Source organism: Cyanistes caeruleus, chromosome 5, assembly GCF_971803275.1.
Source record: "Cyanistes caeruleus chromosome 5, bCyaCae1.hap1.1, whole genome shotgun sequence".
NCBI classification, from domain to species: domain Eukaryota; kingdom Metazoa; phylum Chordata; class Aves; order Passeriformes; family Paridae; genus Cyanistes; species Cyanistes caeruleus.
In genome coordinates this window covers 60,413,354-60,441,256 of record NC_141705.1, presented here as the reverse complement: position 1 = coordinate 60,441,256, position 27,903 = coordinate 60,413,354, and the positions used below count along the sequence as shown (strand labels likewise).

At 45.9% G+C, this 27,903-nt stretch overlaps 1 protein-coding gene across 1 annotated transcript; it reads left to right on the top strand.

Moving 5' to 3' along the window:
• The first annotated feature begins 243 nt into the window (after positions 1 to 243).
• Positions 244 to 26,871, top strand: LOC147653171 (uncharacterized). The gene is made up of 14 exons (XM_086889673.1): positions 244 to 382; positions 11,642 to 11,704; positions 12,641 to 12,761; positions 13,014 to 13,334; positions 14,886 to 14,930; positions 20,912 to 20,956; positions 21,104 to 21,190; positions 21,482 to 21,526; positions 21,639 to 21,725; positions 21,939 to 22,020; positions 22,325 to 22,376; positions 22,604 to 22,739; positions 25,326 to 25,421; positions 26,610 to 26,871. The coding sequence occupies exons 2-13, from the start codon at positions 11,670 to 11,672 to the stop codon at positions 25,365 to 25,367; spliced, it is 1,098 nt and encodes a 365-aa protein (XP_086745799.1). The 5' UTR covers positions 244 to 382; positions 11,642 to 11,669; the 3' UTR covers positions 25,368 to 25,421; positions 26,610 to 26,871.
• Positions 26,872 to 27,903: the final 1,032 nt, after the last annotated feature.

The following is a 27,903-nucleotide window of genomic DNA, read 5'->3' as shown; positions in this document are numbered from 1 at the left end:
CAGCTGCAGGCCAGGGCATGGGGGCTCGCTGGCACAGGGCCCTGCTGGCCCCCGCCCTGGGCACGGCCCAAGGTGTGCTGCTGTCCCTCGGGTAGGGCAGGGTTCCCGCAGTGCAGCAGGGGCTGCGGGCAGGCTCCAGCAGGGTTCCGTGCCCTCTGACCCCCGCGGCACCTGGACACCGGAACGGCCACGCCCGGGACGCTCCGTTGTCACCCGGGCCCTGCCAACGGCAGAACCGTCCTTGGGCAGCGCCCGCGGGCTGCAGCAGCACGGAGCGCAGTGCAGCTGCATTCGAGAGCATTGCTTGGCCAGGAAGCCTGTTCGCAGCACCTCTACCGCCATTGGGGAGGCATTCCTTGCCCGCAAGGCCTCCTTGTGCCAGGTAGTTCTCCGCTTGGCTGCCAGGGGGCAAACAGGCCAGCCTGGGCTGTCTCTGCTGCCTTCCAGCAATGGCCACCAACAGCAGCTGCTTCAAATGCAGCCTCTTGCTCCTGCCTCTGCACGCTGACAGCACTTTGCTGCAAAAGAGTCACTGAGCAGCAAAATGGCCTTTAAGGACCTCTTTGTGCAAAGAGTTGGGATTCCAATTACCCAGCCTGCAGGGGGACAGATTACTTCCAAGTGGAAAAGGGCAAGGTTGCAGGAGGGCCTGCTGCTGACTCAGCTTTAATCCTAAGTGTCTGTGAGGAGCAGGAGAGCCAGGCAGTGGCTGGCAAAGGAGGCTGGCATGGGAAGCACAAAGGCCCCTTGGTTCTGCCCCGTGTGCTGCCAAAAGGTGCCAGCACTGAGAAGGAGAGGCTTGTGGGCACAGCCAGCAGATGTGTGGCTGGGGGAACTCTGGCCTTTTCCTGGGCAGTGCCTGCAGCAGGTGCTCCAGCTGGGGCCTGGGATTGCCCCGTTGGGAGTGGGAGCAGCTGTGAGGGGCCGCTCTTAGAGCTGAACTGTCGCAGGCAGGGACTGCAGAGGGAGGTGGTAAAGCCTGTGTGGAAAAACCCGCATCCCAAAGTGAAGCCAAAGCTATTGATTCATTATTTTGCCACTTTCAGGAATTGTCATAAATTGTTGTGACTGAATAAAAGGGGCAATTTAAATAATCATTTATGAAAATCAATTTTATTGATTCAGGTAGTAGTAAGCAAGCAAAGACCGGCCCTGGGGTTGCCTGGCCTCTTTAACACCTCTCTTGCTCTATTTAACATTACCTCACTTTCAGGCTCTTCCCTTTTTGATTGTAGATGGATTAGTAACAGATGGGCTGCCTCCAATCTTCCTTTTGCTGTTGATATTACCCGATTGATTAGACAGGGACCAAGAGTGAGGCTTAACAATACTACAACCACTGGACCCATTAAAGTGGATAGCAGAGTTGTTAATCAGGGTGACTGAGAAAACCAAGACTCATACCAGCTTCGTCACTGTTCCCTTTCTTTGTGTCTTTTTTCTAATCCTTCCCGCAGTTCTGTCATAGTATCTCTTTCTATTCCCGTGTGGTCTGCATAAACACAACATTGGTCCCCAAGGGCTACACATAATCCTCCTTGTTCTAACAACAACAGATCCATTCCCCTTCGATTTTGGAATACCACTTCAGATAATGATGTAAGAGGTCTTTCAAAGGCTGAAACAGACTTTTCAATTCTTTCTAAATACTCATCTACTGCTGCCCGAAGGCTAGTTAACCCTTGTTGTTGATTCACTAAGGATGCAATTCCAGATCCTGCCCCTAATGCTCTGACTCCAAAAAGTGTGGCGATTGTAATTGCATTTAAGGGTTCCCTTTTTTGTATCCTATGATTGTTGTTTTCAACTCTGTCAAGGACCTCTCTCTCTGGGTGCTATAGCACCCATGGCATTATTATCACCTGTATGCAGTATTCCCTGGAACCATTAAATACATCCAAAGATAAACAGGCCATAGGACCTACTCAAGAGCAGATCCACTGTGCTCCACTGACAGGAATGAGCCATTTCCCTTGAGCCTTTTCAGGTTCCTTTAGAGTGTTTTTACACAATCCTTTTATTCTTTTTGTTATGTTTCCTACACATGTTCCAGCTCCCTTTACATTTTGTAAAGTAAGTCCTAACTTCCCCAGTCTTCCCAGTTGCGTTGTGTTGGATAGCTTACATTGCTTTGGTTAAATGGCTCCTGGGTCCCGATGGCTTCATAGTAAGGAGGCTTGACATCATAGCACAACCACCAGTGCTGGGCCAGCTCACAATGGGTAGCATTTAAAAAGGCATAGCTAGCCTGCATTGTTTTCCATAAGGGACCTACCAAGCCTTGCTCTGGAGTCAAGGCTTCTGTCCAGTATACTGGAGGTGCCATAGTTCTAGGGGACCCCTCGGTTGGTGTCAGCTTTTTTCTTTTGCGGGGATTGTTCTTGATCACAGAATTGGGATGGTTCTTGATAAGCAGTTTGATAACAGGATTGGGACCCTCTGGCTGGGGGTCTTCTAAAGCAGATTCCTTTTTGATAAGAAAGAGGCCTCCCCTGTCTGTTCCTGATACCCAGTATCTCATTCCCCATGTTTTTCCCACAACCCATCCTCTGTCCTCAGGGTTAGTTACATTGACATAAAGGTGTGTGTAATTTCCGTCCGGAAATACCACTTGCCAGCGGCCCAATTGCATGGTCCTGGAGGGATCTGGCCAGGGAGGCTTGCATCCAGCTGGCCTCCACCCCTCAGTTAGAGATTTATCTCCTGCTGTTTTCCAGTTAGATGCCATAGTCTCACACCCCCAGTAGGCACAGTAGTAATGCCCGGGATAATTACAGTAAGGAGGCCCAGTGCCAGGACACATGTAAAAACTCTCTTGATTCCAGCACATCTCTGTAGGCACTAGCTGACACAATTGTGGTGTGAAGGAGGGAGGTGCTGCTCTGACATAGCTTTGGAGCACAGTTTGATCATTCCATCTAATAAGAGACCATTGAAAAGGCTGGTGGGCATGCTGAGCCATTACAATTGACAGACAGTAAATCCACAAAGGGTATCCCAGGAGAATTGGTGGGTACCAGAGGGGAGCAATAATGTAGTGTTTTACCTGTGCAGTAGGGAAACGAGGTGGTCTTTTAGAGGGACGTATGTATGACACAGTTTTGGGAGCTTTCTGGATCACTGCCCCGGGAGTGTTCGTTCCCCACAGTTTCTGTACGTCTCTGCCTCCTCTGCCTACTCCTTTGCTTGGAGCAGCAAGGTGTCCCATCTTCTTGGCAACAGTTGTATTTTTCAGGGGCTCTCCCTTGGGCTTGATGCTGGGCCACATACACTTCCCAACTTTTACTCTTTGCCTGTGGTGCTGAGCACATTACCCAGGGTATGCGTTTCCTGCACACCACTGTGATGATTTCCAATTTCCCTAATGTCGTGGTTTTAAACCAGTAACTAACAAAAAAATTACTTATTTCTTGCTGTGAGATATGGATTAGAACAAGAGCTAGACAGGCATAAAACTTAAAAGGAATAAAGAAAGTTTATTAACGAACTACAATAATAAGAACACCAGAATAAACTTCCAGAAAACCTTTTCATCTCTTATCTACTCACTATTCCCTTGTTCACATGACAACAGAGACAAAAACTTTGGAACTTTGGTGGTTAAAACAGTCCCAATTTCTGCTACAGTCTTTTCACCAGTCTTTGTAAAGAAACAGAAGTTTCTTCCTGTTAATTTATAGAGTTTCTCACAAGAAAACTATTTTTGTTATAGTTTTCCATTTCTCTAATGTCAGTTTTCCAGAACTGCTGTTATCAGAGTTCACTCCTCCCATTTCACATCACTCTGAGGTGTGTATGGGCCATGAGTCTAGGGATGGCATTTTAAGGATGAGTTATTCAAAAGCAAAAAGTCTTCTTCATCTGTTTCTGTGAGCTTCACCAGAAAACAGTTTTCTCATTGCCTCTCAAGGCTTCAAATCTCCCAGCGCTTCACTGTAACACAATTACTCTACTTTTTACTCAAATTTACACTTTGAACACTTCATTCCTCCCTACATACTTTATCATGAATTAAAGGAGTTCTTTTCAGGACTTCATTGTCCATCTCTATAGTTTTAACAGAAAGATATTTCAGCTCAATTAAAGCATCTTCTTAATTCTCTACCTTTTCTGAAGCTTCTTTCCTGTCACTGGTAGTTTATAAAGTCTCTTTTCATGTTAATCACTCTCTTTCTCTCTCTCTGGATAAAAAGATTAATCTGCAAGTCTCATCTGAGTAATGAAAGAGATAAAATCTTACCCAGGCTTTTGTAGATGGTTTGGTGATCTCTGCCAAACAGGAGCGGGAGCTGTCTGCGATGGAAGGTTCTTCATAGATGCTCTGGAGAGTGTGGTCGCTGTCTCTGCTTGCTGCAGGTTCAGAGCCCTTTTCTTTACTTGGCAGTTTCTAGTGAATTTAGTTACAGCAAAACCTGCAGCCAAGCCAGAGATCGGCCCGGCCCGGGGAAAGCCTTCTGCATGCCCGCATCTCCCGGCTGGGAGACGCTGGGCCCAGCCCAGTCCCCGCCTGGCCGCATGGCCTGGGCAGGGAACGGGAGGCCTGGAGCTCCACCACCCTTCACAGCCAGGAAACAAAGAGCACCCAAGTACCCTGACTTTACATCTTAAGGTAGGGTTCACAAGTTGATCTCCCTTTTCAATGGTTAAAATTGCTGTCAATCCCCAGTAATGACCCATAATTGGTCAGGAGAAGAGACTCCTTTCAGTCCCCAGCAACTTTAACTTCCTTAGCTCTCACAACTACCTTAAAGGTAAAGTCACCTCATGACACCTAATATATTAGGTGCGCTTCTGGATGAATTAGGGTGTGCACACTTTTTCTGGATGGATTCCATGTGCGTATATTTTCCACCACTCAAGGGACCCCTTTTGAAGTTGCCCCATGTTCGCCGCTTGCTCTACATAGGTTGAAGTTAATAACCTTTCACAATTGTAGCCTTCTCCACAATTTTTTCTCGGGGGATATCCTGTTCTACAATGTCCCCCCCAATTGTCCTTACACAACTTACACCTAAAGCAAATAAAAGGGTAGCAAATGCAATCAAGCTCAGGACAAAACACATCACTCATTAGTTTTACGTTTTAACTGGACTTTCAGTTCATCAGGTTGGGGAACAACTTCCTGTGCATCAGCGACTGGACCCTTGGTCCGGCTGGCGTGTGTCCATTCTCTTTCAGCAGTCCGTACAGCTGTATCTGTGGTGAGCAAAAGGAGAAAAGGACCTTCCCATTTAGGGGTGAGAGAGATTTCTTTCCAAGCTTTAGTGAGGACAGAGTCTCCAGGTTGTACATGGTGAATAGGTGCATTCTGGGGAGATCTCTGGGTAATCAGTCCGTGTTTTCTCAGTTCATTCCTTCTTTCCATTAGACTTCAAACATATTCATTTAACAGCTGGTTTTCTAATACCTGCTGCTCTGGAGGTATTTCCATATCATATGGCATGCCAAATAACATTTCAAAGGGTGAAATTCCCGTATCAGTCCTGGGCTGAGTGTGGATGTTTAAAAGGGCTAACGGCACACATCTTACCCAGGATAGTCGGGTTTCTAGCATCAGCTTGGTTATCTGCTTCTTTATTTCCCCATCACTCTCTCTACCATCCCAGTGCTTTGGGGATGATAAGGAGTATGATAATCCCATTTTATGCCTGAATGTTCCAGAGCGTGTTTTATTATTTTTTGAAGTAAAATGTGGTCTCCAGTCTGAATCTATAACTTCTACTATCCCATATCAGGGGATTATTTGCCCTAAGAAAGCTTTTATTACTGTCTGTGCAGTCGCAAGGGCTGTGGGAGCTGCTTCCACATAGTGGGTGAGGTGATCAACTCTAACTAACAAATAACAGTATCTTCCACTTTGGGGAGTTCGGTGAAATCCACTTGTACTCGGGCAAAGGTTCTGATTACTAGCTCTCCTCCTCCCAGACTTTGTCTTTTAGGTGCTGTTTATTAAACTTTTTGGCATGTCATACAAGCCCCTGCTAACTGTTTGGCCAAATTATAAATACCCATACACATATATTTATTGGTAAACTGATCCACTAATGCTCTTAGCAACCAACGAGCATGTGTTTTATGATGAATATTCCTGAGTATTTTCCAAGCGAGCCCTTTTGGAAGGACTTCTCTACCACTGGGGAGGAACCACTGATTTCCCTTTTTAATAAATCCTTCTTTCTTAAATATTTCTTCCTCCTGTTTACTAAAGGATAATTTAAACGGATAAGTGTTCCTATTTAAGGATCTATTTTTATTTTCTGGCTGTTTAAAAACCAGTATTGCCACTTTTTTTGCTTCTTCATCTGCCAAATTATTACCTCCCATTTCAGTGGTTACTCCTCTCTGGTGTCCTCTCACATGGACCACTGCAATTGCCATGGGTCCTCCTAAGGCCTCTCAAGTTTGCCTTATTAACTCCCTGTGCACCAATCCTTTCTCTTGGGAGTTAATGAGACCTCTCTCTTCCCAAATTTTTCCAAATGTATGTACCAACCTAAAAGCATATTTTGAGTCTGTGTATGTAGTTCCCTTTTCCCTTTTCATAGTTTTAATGCCTGTAGTACTGCATATAATTCACATACCTGTGCAGACCAGGCCTGACTTAACAGACTTGATTCAATCACTTTAAGGGTGTCTCCATTAACTAATGCATATCCTGACCTCCTTTCTCCATCTACTATTCTAGAAGACCCATCTACAAAAATGTTCTCTCCCCCTCTTCCAGCGCACTATCTTCCAAATCTCTAATTTTGGTTTGCTGTTCTATACACTGGATCCAATCGTGAGATATGTCTTTTTTCAGATTCCCCATACAAAAATTGCACTGGATTATGTAAAGATGTTGTTTCTGTTTCCAAGTTGGGGGACTGAATCAAAATTCCTTCATTCTTTAATAACCGTGCATCTGTAATCCATTTTTCAGCTTTTTGTTGTAAAATTCCCCAGACATTATGTGGAGTTAATACCTTCAGCTTACTCCCAAAAGTAACTTTGCTGGCTTCTTCTACTAATAAGGCTACAGCCACAATTGCTTGTAAGCATGAGGGCCATCCTCGGCTTACGGGGTCTAACAATTTGGAAAGATATCCCACAGACTTTTTTTCCCTGCCCACTCCTGGGTCAATACTCCATAAGCAGTTGCCTCCTGGCTATCCACAAACAAATAAAATGGTCTCCTAACGTCAGGGAGGCTGAGCACTGGAGCCTGGATTAAATCTTCCTTCAGCTTCTTAAAAGCCTGACAGTCCTCTTTGCTCCATTTTATTGCTCCTTCTCCCATGAACTGCTGATACAAAAATTGAACTTTTCTGCTAAAATCCATTGCCTACAGTATCCCAACAACCCCAACACTTGTCTAATGTGCCTCTTACTTTTGGGGAGTTCTAATGCTAAAATGCCTTTTACCTGTTCAGGATCTAACTTCTTACATCCTTTTGTAATCCAATGTCCTAAATATTTCACTTCCTCTTCCACAAATTGCAGTTTTGATCTGGTCAGTTTAAGTCCCTGTTAACTCAGGAAGTTTAACAATTTCATGCTTTCTGCTCTAACACTTGCTTCATTTTTGCCTGCAATTAATAAATTGCCCACATATTGTAATAAAACCATCCCCGTCCCTAATTCATAATCCCACAGAATTTGTTCCAAAGCCTGACCAAACAAATGAGGTGACTTGCTAAATCCTTGAGGGAGTACAGTCCATCTTAATTGCTGTTTCCTATGGGTATCGGGATCTTCCCACTCAAAGGCAAAATAACCTCTGCACTCCTCCTTAAGAGGACATGCCCAAAATGCATCTTTTAAGCCTATAACCGAGTACCACTGATATTTGGGGTTTAGTTGACTTAACAGTGTATGTGGATTTGCAACCACAGGGAAAGGGGTCACAGTCCGTTTATTTATTTCCCACAAATCATGCACCAATCTATAGTGGCCATCCGGCTTTAGAACTGGTAAAATCGAGGTATTGTAGGGCAACATGCAAGGTTCCAAGAGACCTTTTTGTAGCAGCCTCTTGATTTCAGGTTTCAACCCTCTTCTCCTTTCTTGGGAAATGGGGTATTGTTTTATTCTTACAGGGATTTCAGGGTTCTTAATTACTACTTCAAAAGGTTCAATATTCAATTTCCCTACAGTTTCAGGAGTATACCATACTTACAATCCCGTCCCAGCAAATGATAATCTGCTTCAGGAACTAATGACAATGGTCCAGCTCCAAATTTACACTCTGATTCTAACAGTACATTCTCAATTTTGGGGAACAAAAAAGGTTCTCTACTGGCCCCCACATCTTGGATGTTTTTTGATGAAGGTTTACATCCTTTAGGTACTTGTTGGACAGTGGACCACTCTGCCCCAGAGTCTACCAAAAATTCGAGTACCTCTTGCTGAGGTACTCGCTTTCAACTTTATCAAGGGCTCTGATGATTTTCTATGGCTCCCCAAATAGATAGAGCCCCTGACCCCTCTAATCCTGTTCAAATAGCTTCTTCTCTTGAATTCCCTTTCTACAATCCTCCTTCAAATCCCCTTTCTTGTGACAGTAAAAACATTCAACTTCACTCCAATCTCTTTTCCCAACAGCTTTTCTAGACCCTTGGGGTCCCTTAGTAAACCCTCCCTTTTCTCGGTTTACTGACCCCCTCCCACACCGCAGCCACCAGCAACCTAGTCTGCCTTTTCTGGAACTCCTCCTCCCGCCTTACATACACTTTCTGAGCCTCTCTCAACAACTCATCCAGGGCTCTTTCTTGCCAATCCTCTATTTTTTCCATCCTCTTCCTTGTAACTGGCCAAGATGTAGCCACAAACTGGGTTTTATGGAGGGCTTGTCCCACAGGTGCAGTGGCCCAGGTCCTTGCGGACTGTGGGAAACGCACTAATGAAGGGCTCCGCTCTCGCTTGGTCTCCAGGAGACCTCTCAGACACTGGACTCTGGGATCACCAACCCCAACCTAACGGATTCCCAATTCTGTACTTGCCCCATCCGGAGTCTTGGCTTGGTCCTCATGCACAAAATTTAAGGGGTTCTGCAGATTCCATTTGCTTGCTTACCGAATTTCACTTGGGGTCCGGAATACCAGGTCTGGGGAATAGGAACCCCCCACACCAGGGCTATCCTAAGATAGGGTGTGTCCCCAAAGGGGGGACTTCTAAACCACAGATATGTGGATCTGAGTCAGGGCACCAAAATTGTTATAAATTGTGGTGACTGAATAAAAGGGGCAATTTAAATAATCATTTATGAATATCAATTTTATTGATTCAGGAAGCAGTAGGCAAGCAAAGACCAGCAGCTGGGGCGGCCCGGGGAGACACTGCTCCACCCAAAGTGCACGCTTTAGCTGAGGAGGTTTTCCTTTATATACACTTCCTGCATATGTGTCTTCCTGGATCGCGTCGGTGCCTGCACTGCCTGTTGCTAGGGGGTCTTCTTCTGCCTCTCGGTGGTCGTCAGATGAAGGCTTGTAGTCTTCCTCAGTCTGTGAGTGGGCCTTGGTCCTATACCAGTTAGGCAACCCTCCTTCTAATAAGGAGATGTTCTAATTCTAGTTTGTGCAGCTGGATATGGTGGTTCTGCCTTTCTGCACCTTCAGCTTTTTGCTTATACAGTTGGATATTGTGGTTAGGCCTTTCTGCAGTTTTAGCTTAACATTGTATAAAACAGCTTCAGCAATCATATTGAATTTGATTAACAAACAATAGCAGTCTATTACAGGTATCAAAGCCATTTTCCTTCCCATGGCCTTTTATGTATATTCATATCTTATATTTATGTTAGTACAATGGCCACCAAAATAGATGAATAGCATTCAAGGCCAGGTTGGACAGGCCTCTGAGAAACCCGGTCTAGTGAAAGGTGTCCCTGCCCATGGCAGAGGAGTGAAACTAAGAGAAAATTTAAGGCCCTTTCCGACCTAAAAGATTCTGTGGTTCTATAGATTTATGGTTCTCTGGTGCTACAAATTCAGTGTGTCCCATGACTGTATGTCAAGTTGACTTTTTGAATAACTGACTGTATGCCAAACATCAAGCTTTGCTCATAAAAATATTGTGGAAAGCTTAGTGATAGCAACATTTAGAGGAGAAGCTCTTGAGATGGGTACAAAAAGGTTTAATTTTCCAAGCAGCTTGCAGGCTTCCTTGTTCCATTAGAGCAGCTCGTTGTCTGGGGCTGGATGGTGAAGGCTGAAAGAAGAGCAATCAAATATGTCCTACAAAAGGATGCAGACATGAGCCTGGCCAAATAAAGCACTGTCAAAAGCTTGTAAGAATTCCCATCAGGGTCACTTGGGTGCCTGCTTTCCTCTTGACAGGGAGAAAAGCTTGTGTTGAGAAGCACACCTTGGTTGCAAGAGCGTTTGTACCTTGTGGGAATAGTGTCAGGTTAACGCCTCCTGTGCACCCTCAGATCCATGGAGCGTCAGTGTGGTCAAAACCCTGGCCTTGTCAAGGGCGTTTGCAAAACTTTTGCACTGTTTAGTGAAATCTCAGTTTACCTGCTGGCCACTTGTGTGCTTTGTGGCCATGGTAAGGAAAAACTGGTGACAGAGCAGGCTTCCCTGCCACGCTGTTGATTCACACGTTTGCGTGCATCTTGCTCTGCCCAGCTGATGTCAATGCCAGGTCCATTCAACAGAAGCTGGAAGAAAGATGGAATGACTTCTCTCTGTATGCGCTTCCAACTTCTCCCACCTTCATTTAACTTGAAATTCAAGTGGGAACCTTGTTCTTTTAAGGCAGTTTATTTTCCAGCCAACATCAAGGATTTCATGACTGTGAAAGGGAAGAAAGATGGGGTGTTTGTTTGCTTCCAGATGTGTCCTCCAAGCTTAGTGTGAGTGTCTATTCTTAGGTTTCCCAGCTGCAGGAGAAGGTGGGGGTCTGACAGGATTCCCATCTGCAGTGGCCCGTGGCTGGCAGAATGGTTCCATGCTGGTGCCTTGCCTGGTTGTTAAAGCTGTGGCCTAGAGCTCTGCTGCTTCACCTCTTCCCCCAAGTGTCTGTGCTCCTGTTGCCCTAAGCGGGGTGGTTCACTAGACTTCACACAATTCTCCTGTTGCCTCCTCATGCCCAGCGAGAAATCATTCTGTTCTCTCCGGAGTGTGAGATGCTGCAAATGAATGTCACACCCTGAAATATAAATGTTTTCCATGCTATATCCACCTGTTTGAGATTGTTTACTTCTGCAGATAGAATCTTGTTATCTTTCCAACTAGAGCTGCCTTTTCAGGGCTTTTTCTTGCCTGCCTTTTCTTTCCTTCCCCTTTCCACAAAAGCTGCCATTCATGTCAGGCCCATTTGCTTGTGTAAAGGCAGGGTTCCTAGGGCACTTGTATTCTTAAAATGGGAGTAAACAGCCCAGAGCCTGGAGCAGTGGCCTGGTCTGTCATGCTCCTGGCCAGATCTGGAGTTAAGAGCTGAGCTGAAAGGCAGCATCACTGCTGGGGGAAGGGCAAAGTGCATCTCTTGGTTCTGCCATTCTCAGTTTCGTGCAATCCCCATGTTTGCCTGCTTTATGTTTAGGAGCACTGCAATGACTCCCAGTTGTGCAGTCCAGGCTCTGAGTCCCTGGAGATCTTGAGCCCTGCTTTAGGCCTGTCCTCGTGCAGATGGTGAATATCTGTTTGTTCTCTTCCAGAGAAGCTGACTCAAACGGAGGCTTTGGAATGGAACCGACTCACAACCAGATCAGTGACAAGAGGTAGGAATTAATTCAATGTAATCTTGGCACTTGTGAAGTTGGATAGGCAAGGAGAATCTCGGAATTGGATGTATCGAACAGACTCGGCAGTAGAGTAGAAACAGATACCTGCATCCTCTGTGCCTGCATGCTTTTCCTTCTCCAATGTCCACAAATATCAGAACCATAGTTTCACTCTTTCTTCAATAGTCTTTCACAGAGCAGGGACAGTTTAAAGGATGTGGTTTCCTTCAGTGGGGCACAGCTTTATTGGTGTTAGGATGTGGGGCTGCTGGAATTGAGTACATGCATATGTGGCTGAGGATGAAGAGGAGGATTTGATGTGGACTTTTCTTAATTTCTGGGATCTTCCTTCTAAATGTGTTGATGGCATGTCTTTAAATGCAGCTACATGATTTTCCAGGTACACAGCTTTCCAAATATCCATTGAAAGTAGAGAGTGAGTTTCCATGGCGGTTCAGAAAGTGGACAAAGTTCAGTCCTTGAAAGTGTCAACACGATGAAAAGAGAGGATTGTCTTTGATTCTCAGGGGGAGAGTGGGGTGAGAGGTCTGAAGGAGAACAAGCATGGCATTTTCTGCCATTGATTATTGCAAGTGGATTTGGCCGCTCATGTGCTCATCATCATCCCCAGTGACTGCTTCTCCATTTGTATCACAAGGAAATGGGGGGACAGTTTTTCCCTTCCCACCTGTCTTGGTGGCTGGGATCAGGTGCAGCAATCCCTGAGGAGGATGCCTGCTGTCCCTTGTGTGTCTCTTTGCTCTGGGACAGAGCACACGCTGAACAGAACTGATCTGTGTGCTGTCAGCATCCCGTGCATTTCAGCATTGCTTTGGTGCTGGACATGTGCCCTTGTGGGAAAGCCCCAGGTTCTGCACACAGCATAAACAGGGGTCAAGTGTTAACTCTCCTTTCTCTGTCTCGGGCTGGAAGCTGCAACAACAACAGAGATTTGCTCCGCTTCCTGGAGCAAGAGAGGCGAAGGAGGCAGGTGGCTCCAGAGGAGAAAGATCCATTCCTGGGGAAGACTCCTCTCTTTGCCAGACCCTACAAGGTAATGGGAGTGGGCTGAAGGTTGTATGGAGAGGAGGAAGGAGGCTTGGCCTGGGAGAGGAGAGCCGTGTCTTCTGCATGGGCCGTAGCAGACTTGAGCCCAATCCCTGCAGACACAGCACATCTTTCCATCTGCTTCATTGAGCTTGCCTGACTTCCTTTGTGGGGATGCATGGTGATTCCATGAAGATACTGAGCAAGGTCTCTTGCTTGGGGTGTTTGTGACATTTGCCCCTCTGTTATTCTGTTGCAGACCTATAAAGAAGATGAGCTGTCAAGGCGCATTAAGAACCTGCTGGGCGATCAGGACTCCAAGGTGCTTCTGAGCCACGAGTCCCCTCAGAATCCCATCTGGATTCCAAACAAGCCCCAAGCCCAGTCGAAAAGCCACAGTCATAGGCCGGCCTCCAGGAAGACAAACCTTTCACATGAGGACAGATGGAGGGAATGCTCAACACAATCACTAGAGCTCACACCTAATCCTGAGAGGAACTATGACAGCCATGACAGTCTCTCAAATCGAGGGTCAGAAGGCAAAGCTCCACAGTCCAAAATCCTGCCTGAGCCTGTCAAGGTGAGTGCAATTGTTGGGGCTCTCTGTTGTTGGCAGTCCCTCAAGGCCAAGGGACCAGCACACAGGCCCTGCCTGCCTCGTGGCTCAGCCTCCCCAGAGCTCCAAGGCACTTGGTTCCCAGGTGCATTTTGGGGTTTTGCCAGCATCATCCTTCAGCACTGGGATATTACCGTGCCCTACGGAATGTAGGTGCCCACGGTGCTGAGGCAAAGCAGCTGGGCTGGGAGAGCCACAGAGATGGTTTTCAAAATGTGTTTGACCTTTGGAAAGAGAAGGAAGAGCTGAAGGCTGCAGTCAGCTTTTCCAAGAAAAGGGTACTTGATGGGATGTAAAGGATTGCAGGCAATATCTTGTGGAAAATGAGAGGATGCTGGGAGAAGTAAAGCAGTGCAGGAGCCATTCTTTAGTGTCAAGTGCCAAAAAGATCAAGCTCCATTTTGGGCCTCGGTCTCTTGGAAGATTTGCAAAGTGCTGCAATCAGCCCTCAGGCCACCAGCAATGGGCAGTGTTTGTCCTTGCTGCTTGGAAGCCCAGTTCAGGAGTATCGGTGTGAAGAAAGGAGCAGGGATGCTGCATCTTCCTTGGAGTGTGTGCTGAGGGAGGAGAAGGAGGGGGTGCCCAGAAACAGTGTTTCTGAGAGATGAGTGGAGTCCCTGCCAGGTTCTGCCATCAGCTGGGGGTGGACTCAGCTCTTTGGGGCAGCCCAAATCCAACTTCTGTCCATAGTGTGTCTCTGGGTGGCCATGGAGAAAATCCACTGATCCAAATCTGGCTGCTAAATTCAGTACTTTGCCAAGAAATGAGAGAGTGAGAAATGGTAGTTGGGGATTTGGAAATCCGGTGTGGGAAAGATGAGGATGTCTAAAATCAGCCAGAATTTGCATAAACTGTGGCGCACCTTTCCGGATGTGTCGAAAGTCAGCGTCTTGTCCTGACTGCTGTGGAGTTCAGAACAATAAGGAGTCTCATTTGATTTGGGTCAATGGCAAATATTCCTCATTTTTTACAACTGGCTTAAAAGAATTGGGAACTATTATTCCTGACTTTTTTGTTGTTGTTGTTGTTTTAACAAAGGAAGCTTTTTCAAAACTCATTTAAATGCAGAGGGAGCTGGTGTCTTTGAAGGCAAAGCTTAACTGCTTCAAAGCTAAATTCCATCAAGGGAGAAGACTGTACAAACATAGTTACATAATTGCAATAACAGTAATGAAAAGAAAAACTAGTAATAGTAGAAGTAGTAGCAGTAGCACTAGTAACTTGTAGTAGTAGTTGAAGAATGGAAACAGTGTTTCGCAACTAACAGGTTCCAAAGGGAGCACAGACATTTTTCCTAGAGGAAGAGGAGGTGACTGTGGGGATTTCAGCTGCCTTGCTACCTGCTCTCAATTCCCAATTCCCCTTCAGATGGGCCTTTTCATTCTTCTAGCATTTCATTTGTAATGGACTTGCTTGACATTTGTAGAGCTGTTGGTAAGCAAATGCTGGCTGAGTAGATGTCAATTAGTAAAAAACCCAAATTAACTCTTTCTGCCTCTCTTGTTCTTGTTTCAGAAAGAGCAGCCCACTGATGTGCCATCTACTGAAAAAACTTTGAAGGTTGGTGCTCTCCCATAATGGATCTTTGTATTTGCTTATGTTCTGCACACATGAAGGAAATGGCTGGGGCAAAAGTACATTGCTCAGCTGCTGTCCACCCAGCAGATGTTGCCCTCCCTGAAAATGTGTTTTGGGGAGGGCTGAGGAGAAGCAGAGATAAAAGCTGTAGTTGTAAGATCAGCCCTCCTCTCAGTTTGTGACTGTAGTAACACTCTCTAGAGCACTTCAAGAGCCAGACTGACAAGTCATCCCAGGTAACCAGAGCCACTCCTCCCTCTAGCTGGTAGTTGCCTTTCCTGAGCTCCCCTTGTCCAAAGGCTCAGGCCTAGCTATCTTGTGACTAGGCTTCCAAATTCCCATTGCTACCAAAGGGAAACCAGCCCCATGCTTTCAGGGCCATTGTGCTTCTCAGTGTTTCTGAGTGGCCCAAAGTGGCAGCAAACTTCTCTTTCCTCTTTTCCACTGTTTTCAGTAGGCTCTGTATTTGTAGAGCTGTGCCATGTTTGAGCCAGAGGAGGCGGAGGAATGGAAAATGCTTAAGGGACTCACACTTTTGTTACACTTGTGAACTCTAAATGTGATGTTTTGCATGAACATTTGAAGCATCTATGTGCATCTGTGTGCAAGCTCCAACCCCATTTTCTCTTGATTGTCAGCAAAAGCATTCAGGAGAGGACACCTTAAATACTGTCACTGTTCACGTGTCCCCTTGAGACCTGTGTAGCAGCACCAGACATTTCTTGTTCTCTGCTTCCCTTCTGGATTTTGTCAGTAAATAAAACTTCTTGGACTTCTGAAGCCTAACCTGGAAGTGTTCCCCTTGTCCTTTGGAATCATTGTCTAGCTCTCGTGGGGTTTTCACTCCAGGCTTAGTCCATTTTGGAGCTGAGAGATGAAACTTTGAATGAATATGCTGAATGATCCTCCTCTGCCAGCGGGATCTCTGGGCTGTGGCCTGGAGTGACTGATTTCTGTTCATGGGTGTTTTAAGTACTGGCTCTGTACGGGAAAAATTCCTTCTTAAGTTTTCTGCTTGTTTCAGTCCTGTCGTTTTCTTATTTTCTTCCTTTGGGTTGGTCTCAGTGATGAACCAGTCTTTGATAAGACAGTCCTGTAGTGCTGAAGCCTGGAGAGGGAGGAGGAGGAAGAACCAGTGAGGCTGCAGCCCATGATCTATGGCCTGTGTGCTGGGTGTCCAGCATGGGAGAGGTGACTGGGGAACAGGGCTTGGCGGCTTGGCTCTTAGGATACATCCTGTGAGCTATGCTGAATGGGGGAGAGAGATTCAGGCAGAGAAAGGATCCTGGGAAGCCTGATCATTGGGGCCTTTGGCTGAAAGCTCATCCCTTCCTCCTGTTTTAGGTGAAACAAGAGCTGTGGGGAGACTCCTGCCCTGCTGTGGAGGCCTAGGTGCCTGTTGCAGGAACATGTCGACCCTGGTGGGGACAGCACGGGACAGCAGGCACACCCCTAGGTGTGGGTGTGGAAAACCTTTTTCCCAGGGCCTTTGCAGTCACATGTTGGTGCCTTTTGCGTCCTGGTGTTCTAGTAGTTTGTGGAAATCAGTGTCACCTCCGTTCAGCCCCTGTTTTATGTCCCCTTCCAAGAATGTTCTTCCTTCTCTTAACTCCCATTGGCTCTGTTTGCTGCATTGCTGCACCCCTGTGTCGTGGTTTTAAATCAGTAACTAAAAAAATCACTAGAAAACATACTTATTTCTTGCTGTGAGATATGGATTAGAACAAGAGCAAAACAGGCTTAAAACTTAAAAGGAATAAAGAGAGTTTATTAACAAAACTATAAGAATAAGAACACCAGAATAAAACTTCCAGAAAACTCCTTTTTCCCCACTACCCAACCATTTCCTTGTTCACATGACAACATAGAGACAAAAAACTTTGGAATTTTGGTGTTTAAAACAGTCCCCATTCCTGCTAGAGTCTTTTCATCAGTCTTTGTAGAGAAAGAGAAGTCTTCTGCTAATCTACGGGTTTCTCACAAGACAACTATTTCTGTTATAGCTTTCTATTTCTCTGATGCCAGCTGCCCGGAAATCTGTCATCAGATTTTCTCCTCCCATTTGATGTCCTTCTGAGGTGTTTTATGGGTCCTGAGCCTAGGGATGTCATTTTATAAGGATAAGTTATTCAAAGGCAAAAGTTCTCTTCATCTGTCTCTGTGAGCTTCCCTGGAAACAGAAGTTTTCTCTTTGCCTCTCAAGGCCCCAAATCTTCAACTACTACTTCTCCTCACTCTGTTCCAGCACCTCACTGTATCACAATCACTTTACTTTTTGCTCATAATCCACATTTTGTACTACTCTATTCCTCCTAATATACTCTGTCATTAATTACAGAAGTCTTTTCAGAACACAATTGTCCATCTTCATAACTTTAACAGAAAAATATTTTAGCTTAATTAAAGCATCACCTTATTCTCTACCTCTTCTGAAGATTAATTCTTTTCTTTGCTGTCTCTAATAGTTTATCAAGTCTCTTTACATGTTGATTACTCTCTTTCTCTGGATAAAAGGATTAATCTGCAAGTCTCATCTGGGTAATGAAAGGCTTGAAATCTTACCCAGGCTTTGTAGATGGTTCTGTGATCTCTGCCGGAGCAGCGGCTGGAGTTGTCTGTGATGGAAGATTCTTCATTGCTGCTCTGGAGAGTGTGGTCACTGTCTCAGCCAGTCGCTGGTCAAGAGCTTTTTTCTTTCTTTACTCGTCAGTCTCTGGTGAATTCAGTCACAGCAAAAACTGCAGCCAAGCCAGGGAGCGGCCTGGCCCGGCCTGGGCCCGGGAGAAGCCCCGCAGGCCCCATCTCCCGGCCGGGAGCCACCGCAGGCCCAGCCCAGATCCTGCCTGGGCCGCATGGGCTGGGCAGGGGAACGGGAAGCCAGCTGGAGCTCTGTTACCTTTCACAGCCAGGAAACAAAGAGACAAAGAAATTCCCAGGCTTAAGTTGGTGTTCACAGGTTGATCTCACGTTTCAGTGGTCAAAACTGCTGTTAATTCTTAGAAATGGCCAGTAGTTGGCCAGGAGAAAAACTCCCATCAGCCTCCAGCGGTTTTAACTTCATCAGGTGTTTCTCTTTGTTTTCTTAAATGCCAATCTATCACACCCTGTTATTCCAATCCATTCTCCCGGTCTTTAGCCACTCCCTGCAGCATTTTCCCTTGTCCCTGTTGGACCTCGACCCTCAGACCCACCCCATTTGTCCCTGTGTTTAACCTGTGCCCTGAGTCCGATCCTGTTCTCATCCCTGAATTCATGTGAGGCTGTTATCCTTTGAATAAACAGTCTTTGGATACTCCAACAAGGACCTGTCCCTTTGTCCTGGGTTGATTATGATGGTAAATTGTATCCCCATTCGTCCACCTAACCCAGACACAGGTTCTGTATTCTTAAAATTCCATCTGAGAGTAAAAGTGAGTGGAAAAGAAGCACCAAGTCTGTTATCAGACTGTACTTGCTCCCCCCGCATCAAGAGTTTAGACTACAGCACAGACAGACAACAAGACACAGATCGCCTTGGCTTTCCAACTAACCGGAGCAGAGAGGTCTTCCTGGACTGTTTTCTTTCCCTTTATCTGAAACAAATCGAACCTACTCTGGACTGGGGACTCGGGGGAGCACCGGGAGCTTGCACCCGTGGACTACCGGGAGCCCAGCCTTGGCAGCGGCATTTTCCAGTGCCAGAGGGACTGATAACAGTTCAAACACCCACAGGAAAGAGACCCTCTGAAGTTTGTCATGTCTTCTGAAGGGCGAGAGGTTTTGTAATTTGATATCATTCATTTTTGTGCTGGGTAGTGCTGTGCCTGTGAAATAAACAGGTTTTTTCCACTTCTCTCAGAGAAATCTTCCCAAACCGGTTGGGGGGTGGGGTGAAAAGGGCCACGTGGGTTTGCTTCCCGGGGGGGGAGCCCCACTGGAGGTTTTCTCCCAAATTAGCCCTAAACCAGGACACCCTTCCCTTTTATCATCAGCAATTTCTAGCGGTGTTCTCCGAGCCCCGAGAACGCAGGTCGCACTCACAGGTTCCTTGCGGCACACGCTGTAACACCCTGCAGCGACCCTGACAGTGAAGAGGTCCAGAGCAGAAGAAACTCTGCTGTTCTTCCCTCCTCCTGCTTTGAATTCCATCTGAATGAAAGGCTTTGGCCTCAGGTGTACTGAACAGCCACATGCCAAACTGGGTTTTTCCAGGGACTTCCCTGGACATCCCTTGGGAAAGCCATTTCTTCCAGCCCAGGCTTTTGGCTCATTGAATGTCTAAGGTGCACATCACCTGCAGGTGGGAATTCCTTATTGACAGCTTCTTTTCCTGGCAGCACTGAAAATTGAGCCTTACAGATGGAACAGGCAAGCAGATCCAGTGCAGAGGGAATGAATCCACAGGGCATAGGCATGCAGGGACTCGCTTGGCCTTCACAGAGATATTGAACAGCCCTTTCCCCTCTTTTCCAAAGCAGAACCTTCGCTCTCCAGTGTCACCACAGTCTCTTTAAGGTATCTTTCCAAATGAACTGGGAGAAGCCTTCAAACTGCAGCATCCATGATGCTGAGATGTATCCCATGTCCTCTTGTGCCAGGTTTTAGCTCTTCTTCCAGCCCCTTAACAAAGGGGTTTGTAAAGCCAACTTCCTTGTTCATGTCATGTGGGAGAGGCTTGATGACAGGGCCCAATTAGGAAGTGTCAGTGTGCATAAAGGAACAGAAATGTGGCATCTTTCTTGGAGTGAACTTTAAAAGAAGAGTCCAAAAAAAATCACAACCGATAAAGAAAGAAAAAAAAAGCAAAAAGAACACAAACAAAACCCCAAACCAAACAACACAACAAAACCCAAAAAACAAACAAACAATAAAAAACCACCAAAAAGAAAACTAAATCCATAAAAAAGGCCAACTCCAAAGTCAAGACAACCTGAGGTCATCTGCAGTTTTTGCCATGTCAGGTTCCAAAAAGCTGAATTTCAGAACAACTCAAGAGCACTTCTGTCCTTAGGGAGAAGGACAAGGCATCCCGTGAAGCTGCCTGAAAAGAGATGGAGGGTCTGCTCTGTCTTGCAGGAGCTCCCAGTGTGGGTGCTTTCCTTGTGCCAGAAATGCTCCCCAGAACCAAAGCAACCTTGCAGAGCTTGTCCATAAGCTGGGCTGAGTTTGAAGTTTGTGCTCTCTGGTTTAGTCCTTCAGAAAAGCTCCTGTGCCAGAAGGCCTGACCTTTCTCTGCACACAATTGTTGTGTGTAATAAGTAGTAGGATGTCTTTCCAGGAGCCCAAGTGATGATGGTCAAGGTTTTGCTGAGCAAAAGCTCAATCTTGGCAGGAGGACCCAGTCTGGAGCCAGCCTGAGTTACAAAAGCAGGAGCTGTGCTTTGGACTGGAAGCCAAGCACCAAGTGCACTGTGCAAGGGTTGCATTTTAGCCAGGGTGTATTTTTACTTCAGAAGAATCAGTCTGATGTTATTTGGGTGAATGACAAACACTTCTCCTTCTCTAGAATTGAAGTGAGAATTTCTCTAGAATTGGGAAATATTATTTCTAACTGTTTTATCTTAACTACTGAAACTTTTTGCTCAACTCTTGGAAATGCAGAGGCTGCCTGTGCCTTTGCAGGCAAAGCTTAGCTGCTTCAAGAGCAACTAAAGAAAAGTGATATTTTAAAAAGGGAGCAGCCTGCAGGAACATTCTTTCTTACTACAGTAATAAAAAGTCAGGAATGGAAACAGTGTTTCCTGACTGCCAGGGAAGGCAGACATTGATGTTGCAGCAGGTGATCTTAGCGGCTTCAGCTCTTCCTCTGCCTGGTCTCTGCTCCTCACTGCCTTTTAGATAGTGCTGTTAATCCTTACTGGCATTTCATTATGCATGGACTTGTCTGACCTTTCTAGAGCAGTTGGTAAGGAAATGTTTGCTGTTTCTATCAATCAGTAAAATACCCAAACATACTCACACTGCTTCCCTCTTTCTTCTTTCAGCCCATTGTGCACATTTATGTGCAGTCCATTGAAGGAATATTGAAGGTGGGTGCTCTTCAATATCAGATCTCCATGGGGAAGCTTGTGCAAATCCATGAGGAGGTGGATCCCTCTGACTCTGGGAAGGGTGAAACTCCCTCTGTGTGCATCAGCAAAAAGTGCTGGGAGCTGTTTCTCTCCCACTCTTTCCAGGAAATGAGCAGCTGCCTGCCACCTCTCCTGCCACCTCTGCAGTCACCTGCTAGAACAGAGACTTGCAAATTTCCATTGCAGGCAGAGGTGAGAGGTGTAGGAGTAGTAGCAGTAGTTTAGACGTGGCAACAGTGCTCCCTGACTGCCACATTCCAAAGGGAATACAGACATCTCCGAGGAGGAGTTGACAGCTCTGTCCATGCCTGCTCTCTGTTATTAACTGCCCTTCAGATGGGCCATTTCATCCTTACTCTCATTTTAGGACTAATACACTTGCAGGACATTTATAGAGCTGTTGGTTAGCAAAGGTTTGCCAAGAACCTGACATTACTGGAACACCAGAATAAACTCCTCCTGTTTCCCTCATTCATGTTTCAGGAAAGGAAGCCCATTGATGTGCCATCAATTGAAGAAATTTTGAGAGTGAGTTCTCTTAAAAAGCAGATCTCTGTGTTTGTTTATGTTTTGCATTTATTAAGGAAATGGGTGGAGATAAAATAGAAGTTGAGAGCTGCTTCTCTCCCTGTCTTTCCAGGAAATGAGCAGCTCACTGCCACCTCTCCTGTCACCTCTTCAGACGCCTACAAGAGCAGAGATGTGCAGACTTCCATTGGCAGGAAAGGTACCCCAGCCCATTTTTGCCAGGGCTTCTGATCAATGCCAAGAGATCTTTCTGCTTAGCAGAAGTTCACTTCAGCTCTTTGGCAGCTCTTAGAAAGTTTTAAAACTATTTATTCAAAAATGCACATGCCCCTAATGTGCCATTAACACAGGTTTGATGTCAGGAGATGTGGTGTTAAGGTACATGCTAAGCTACTTTGTCCTTTACTTCTAGGAATCCCAACCTGATGGATCTGCAGCACAGAAACAGAATAAAGAGAAATGCAAAGGAAACCCAGTTCTTTCTGTGCTGACAGGTAATTTTGTGTGTTAGATGTGGCAGAGACCATCAAGCGTTCCCACTGATTAAGCAGTGTGATTTCCTCTGCTTTGCTGAACAGGGATGAATTTAGGAATGGCTCAAGAAACTGTAAGCAATCATTACGTAGAACTCAAGGTAGCAGCTCAGCAGAGGACAAGCACTATTTAGTTAGGAAACTCCCATCTGGGGTGATGAACAACCTTTTTGACAAATACCTCCTGGAAGAGAGTGACTCTCTAATCTCTTGTTCAGAGACCACAGGGTAAAGAAATGCAACCTTTTCCTTTGTTGCTTTCCAGAGCAGGCAGGCAGAGCGTCAGGAAGGTGGCCGAGTTCTCAGCCAAGAACATCGTAAGTAAACAGACCGTGTTTCCACCTCTGCCGGGCAGATACTTGAAAGAACCTGGAATGAACAAACATTTGGGCTATCAGTCAGATTTTTCTCAGAAAACCTCAATGCAGGGAATTTTCCCCAACTGAAGAATTATTATTTCATGATCTACTCATGAAATTGTTGAGGTTGGAAAAGATCTTAAAGAGCTTAAGCAAACAGATTAACGTGACACCATTATTCCCAGTGGCCACCGGCCTTGGGATTTGCACAAGGAGAAGGTGCCCTTGTCTCCTGGAGAGAAGTTGCTCTCACCTTCAAGGAAGCCAGACTTGAAGAGGAGAGCCATGAGGAGTTCAGAGGAGTCCCCTGGAGAGAGGAAGGTGAGAGGGGCAGGGGGAGGTGGATTTGGACAATGACCAAGGTGGTGTTTGAAAAACCCAAGTGGAGTTTCCACTTCATACGTTGGCACTAAAGCCATGATTGATCTCCTGTAAGGGTGTTATCAAACCTGTAAGGGGAATGTTCCCACAGCTGATTCCCATTGGTCACCAATACCCTTCTGAGAAAACGGAAAGCCTTGTAAGCTGTTGTTTTGTGTGTTTTGGTGCTATTAGTGTTTTCTTGGGATCCTGGTTTCCTGAGAAAACAAAACCTCAGCTGTCCTCTGCCAGAGGAGGTTTTGGCAGCTTGTGGCTGCCCAGCCCCTGCCAGCACTGCTGGGTTTCTCTGGGTTTCAGCCCAAGCTGAGCTTTGTAGCTTGGTGGTGGCCCATTCTTGTGTTCCTGCATCAAAAACAGTAGGTATCTGAAGCACTTGGCAGATGGATAAATAGTCAAAGCGCTTGTTTGGATTTCCCTGGAGCTGCTGTGATGCCAGCAGTGATGCCTAAGAAGTGGCTGTGTGTTGGAGTCCCAGGCACAGAAAATGTCCCTTTGATCTGTGCTGACCGGCTCCGGCACTTGAGAGAACACAGGGTTGGACTTAAGACCATGGAGAAGGCTTGTAAAATTGAGTGGAGGAGCTGGGAATGTCAATGTGTGAATTAGATAGCATTATGATAATTCACTGGGTGAAAAAGACAGAGTTTAGAGTTTGAGATGTAGTAGTGAATAAGAGACAAGGTGTAGGTTCTTGGGTGTTGGATTGTCTTTGCCTTTCTTCTTTCTTCTCCATGGTTTTGGCTGGTATGGGGTGATTGGATGGAAAGGTATGCAGTGCAGAACATGGGTGTTTGGTTATTGGGTTAAAAGTATAAGTAAATGGGTTGGCATTTGATAACTGGATGGTTTATGCTTAAAAGGCCTTGTGGACAGAGCCCACATTCTCTGTTTGTAGCTTGTAGGTTAGTGTGTGGAAGTACTTACTATCTGTAAAAATGTAAAGTAGATAAGGTAAAACAAACATCCTAAGTCTGAAGACAAAAGCCGTCTCTCTGCTCATCAGTCCTCATCCTGGGGAAAAGATCTGAACCCTTTGACATTTGGTGCCCCGGAGACTTTTACAGCTGTGTGTAGTCAGGGGCTTTGCAGAGACCCCTTTGCAGAGTGCCTCAGCCATTGCAGTGGCTTTCCCTGGAATTCCAAGACAGGCCTTCATTTCAAACTCGGAGGTGGTCGTTGCTCTCAAGTGTTTTTTGGGAAGCTGACTCCCAGAGTCACTGCTGACTCCCGTACAGCACTGGGAGGTCAGGTGCACAAGGAGTTGGCTGCAGGCCTTGCAGTGATGGGCACTCCCTGTGGACATTGCAGGGCCTGTCTCCCTTTCTGTTCCTCCTCCCAGAACAGGTGGCTCAGCAGGGCCGGAGGAATAACTTTGCTTCCTGTGTGGGTTTTTTAACTTTGTCATTTTCTGAGCTTCCTGAGTTAAGAATAAAGAAGAGTAGGGAAATGGTGAGGAAACTGGAGCGAGCCCAAAAGTTCCCCCTCATGCAGAGCAGGGGCAGAAAGGGAAGCAGGCAGTCAATCTGCCACTTCTGCTGCTGTCTCCAAGAGCCAGGAGAGGAACTATTTGGTGTCTGGCATGTCATCCATTGCAATCTAGTGTCTGACTGCAGGAAATCCCAACTCAGAGCCTGTATCCCAGACGTGAGTGCAGTCTGGAAGGAGAACTCCTTGACAGCAGCCTTGTGGAGAAGCTGCTGAATGGTTCCTTGTGTGTCTGCACTCTGGGAGGTACACACGAAAGTCCTGGGATGCTTCTGGCTATCAGCAGTCACGCTGTGGGTAATGCTAATTGATAAGGGCACTTTCTTTTACATTTTCTTGACTGGTAGCAAAGGATTCGGAAGTTTCTCATTCAGGTGAGCTGATGATTTGCACACTTGATGCTTTAGAACCAATGCTCTAAAACCTATAAAAAGTTTTCATTGATTGACTCTTTTCCTTAATGCTTCCAGTTCTTCTGGAAGACAAAGGCAGCAATTTTCACTGCATTTTTGCAATTTCACCCCTCTCAGATTTTTGGTAATAACATCAGAAGCCCCTGCACATCTGGGCTATCTGAGGGATCTCACTCGCCTGTGACCGTAGCTTTTCCTTCCCATTGATGGGGAGTATCCCAAAACAGATATGCTTACAGGTCCTGACTTTGCCACCAGGAGTCTGAAAACATTTCTCTACAATCATGATGGAGTGGAAAGAAGAATGGCCCACCCAGAACAGATGAAATGTTTATTTTCAGCAATGGAAGGGCCTTACATTTTATTACAATTATCAAGGAGGTGCTCAGGAGATCTGTCCTTGCCATTAGAAAACATATCACCTATCCAAGCAAAAGAAGGTGAAATGTCATTTTCGGTTACTTGCCAGTGGACGTGAAATCCCTGCCTGCTGTGCTTGGGTTTCCACTTTGTGAGTTCCAGTGTGTTATTTTTTCTCTTTTCAACCAGAATCTTTCAAACTGGTCTCTACTTTATTTGAACTTCAAGGACCTGAGTGAATTTTTCCTATTTTCTTTCTTCCTGTTAGAGAGAAGACAACGGGGATTTTCCCAAAAAGAAGAAGAAATGAAAAGAATCCCAACAGATGTCAGCTTCCAGCAAGCAAAGGCACCAACAAACTGAAGTGAGTATGCAGTGCTGGGATGCCAGAAAGATGTGTAAATCTAAGTCCCTGTTCAGAGGGGTAAGACAAAGAACTGTATCTCCTGTCCTGATACTCGGGAGTTTGCTTCTACCATCGTGTCCCTCCTGCCACTTGAAATGCTGCAGATTGGCCTTTACAAGCTGGAAGCAAGCAGTGCAGAAAGCAGCTCTGTAGGTGCAGGCGGGTAAGGGAAAGGAGCCTTTCCCTTCTGACATTCTGTGAAAGCACAGAGGCGTTGGGGCTGATGTTTGGCTGCAGGAAGGGAGGTTGCAATTGAGGTAGGAATGGAAGAGCTTTAATTCCTGCCTCCCTTTTCCCGAGTTAAAATGCTTTTGGGCAGAGAGAGGGCTCTGGGTCAGCTTGGGGATGGTGCTGTGCTCTGTGTCAAATTGTCCTCTGTGCAGCATCAGGTGTGCCAAGGCAGAGCAGCTGGAGAGCAAGTGTGCAGTGAGTAGGGACCAAAGCATGGGAAGAGTGGGTGCTGAAAGAGGGGAGAGGACTGTGCCATGCACAGCAGAGTCAGGCAAGAAGTGCAGCCTCACACCTGAGCCTTCTCCTGGGGTTGAATTTCATTCCTGATGCTGCAACCCGTGAGCTGGGATTCACTGCTTGGTGTGTTCTTGGAAACTTTGAGAAGCCCACTAAAAATGATGTCAATGAGCAGTGGTGAAACAAGGTGGAGAGCTATCAGGTGCTGCTTGTTGCTGCCAGAGTTCACACTCCTTTCTAGGCTTGTGACCACTATTGGCCAAAAGGAATTCCTAGAACTGCTGCTATGTTTTTAATTGTACAATTTAGCCATTACAAATGTTGTGTTTTCCTGTGGTGCAAGCAGTGGGGAAGACTCAAGAGCTGTAACCTGCCATCCCATGGGGCCTTTGCAGTGTCATTTTCCATAGAACACCAAGTTGTGTGGGCCCCTCTGGGCAAAGGGATGCATTGCCATGATCTGCTGGCAAGCTTGCAAAAGAAAATGAGCAGGATGTGTCTGGTAGAAGGGCAGAAAAGCTGTAAGAATGCTCTCCATAAAGAGGCAGCTGCTGAGAGTCAAAAGGCTTTGCAAGTCCTCTTGGAGTAAAGTGACTGCAGTCATTGTCCTCTGCCATCTCGATATGCCTGTTGGATGAATCCAACCAAATCTTTTCTCTCTCCCTCCTTTTGTTCCAGCCTTTTCTGCTGAACAAAGCTGAACAAAGCAAGATGACCAAGAGCCGGCCTGCCCTCATACACTGAATGAGGCAGAGTTTGCAGTGACCCAGACTGGAACCCAAGGGCCTTAAGTGGTTCTCCAGGATGTAAATAGTTCCAAGTTCTCTGCTCCTTTGAAGCCTTAGGAACAATTTTGTTGTTTTTGTTTTACTTTATAGTTCAATGCAAAGAAGCTGCATCATATTTTTGTTTCAAATACAGTTGTAAGTTCTTTTGGTTACCTTTGGAAAGCTTTGTGGTTACTGAGGGGAATGCGTTTTTGCCTTGCAAAAGAAGAGATGGGGGTGGTATGTGCCATGAAAATGAAACTGTGGTGAGAAGGATGATATCCCAAAACACCAGTCATCCCAAGAAAGAACTACCTCCCTTTTCTACATTGTTTCATGAAGTAGGAACAGCTTAGAGAGATAGTGAAATGAAGTAATTCTTTGCCATGCTTTTGTGCTTGCTCCAGTTGCCTGCCTGTGGCGACTCACACAGCCACGTTTCCCAACAATCTTTTGAATGCTGCCGTGAACAAAGACAAGACTCACAGGGAAGTTCCTCCTGGAGGGGAAGAACAAGGATTCTGATCACTGATGTCTGAGCATGTGGGGCATCTGCCTATACCTGTCACCCTCAGGCTTTCCAAAGGCCAGACTGCAGAAACCTTCGGGGTTAACAAGCACTGACAGTGGTTCTGGCAGCCAACGCTGCTCTCCCGTGTGTGTTGTTTGAATTCCACTCTACAAGGGCTTCCTTTTTGGGGGGTTGAGAAATGCATTTAGAGTGCAGTAATGAGCATCTCACCCCATGACTCCATCTAACTTCCAGAAAATCATTTTAAAATCTGGTTTTCACAAACCATTACTTGCCATTTTCTAAGAATTACATCAAATATAGAAAAGAATATGCAATTAAATGAATATTGCTTTTCAAATTCATATTTGGTTTCATGTTGTCCATATCTAACCACTTGGATACAGACAAAGAATCTCCTTCAGAAATATCATGGGTTCTTTCTGGCATAGCTGATTTTAATTTATTATGTAATCATCTTTCTTTCATAATTCATCTAGTATTTCCTGAGGAATTTCTATCCAGAATTGCAGTCAAAGACAGCATTCATAAAACACTGAGTTCGTATGCTCAAGTACTTCCAACCAGCAAGTTGCAGAAAGGCGAATTTAGCCACATTTTCTGTGTCTTCACTCCCAGGTTAAAGGGACAGGAGAATAGGAAATAGTCTCAGGTTGTGCTGGAAAGAACAGGG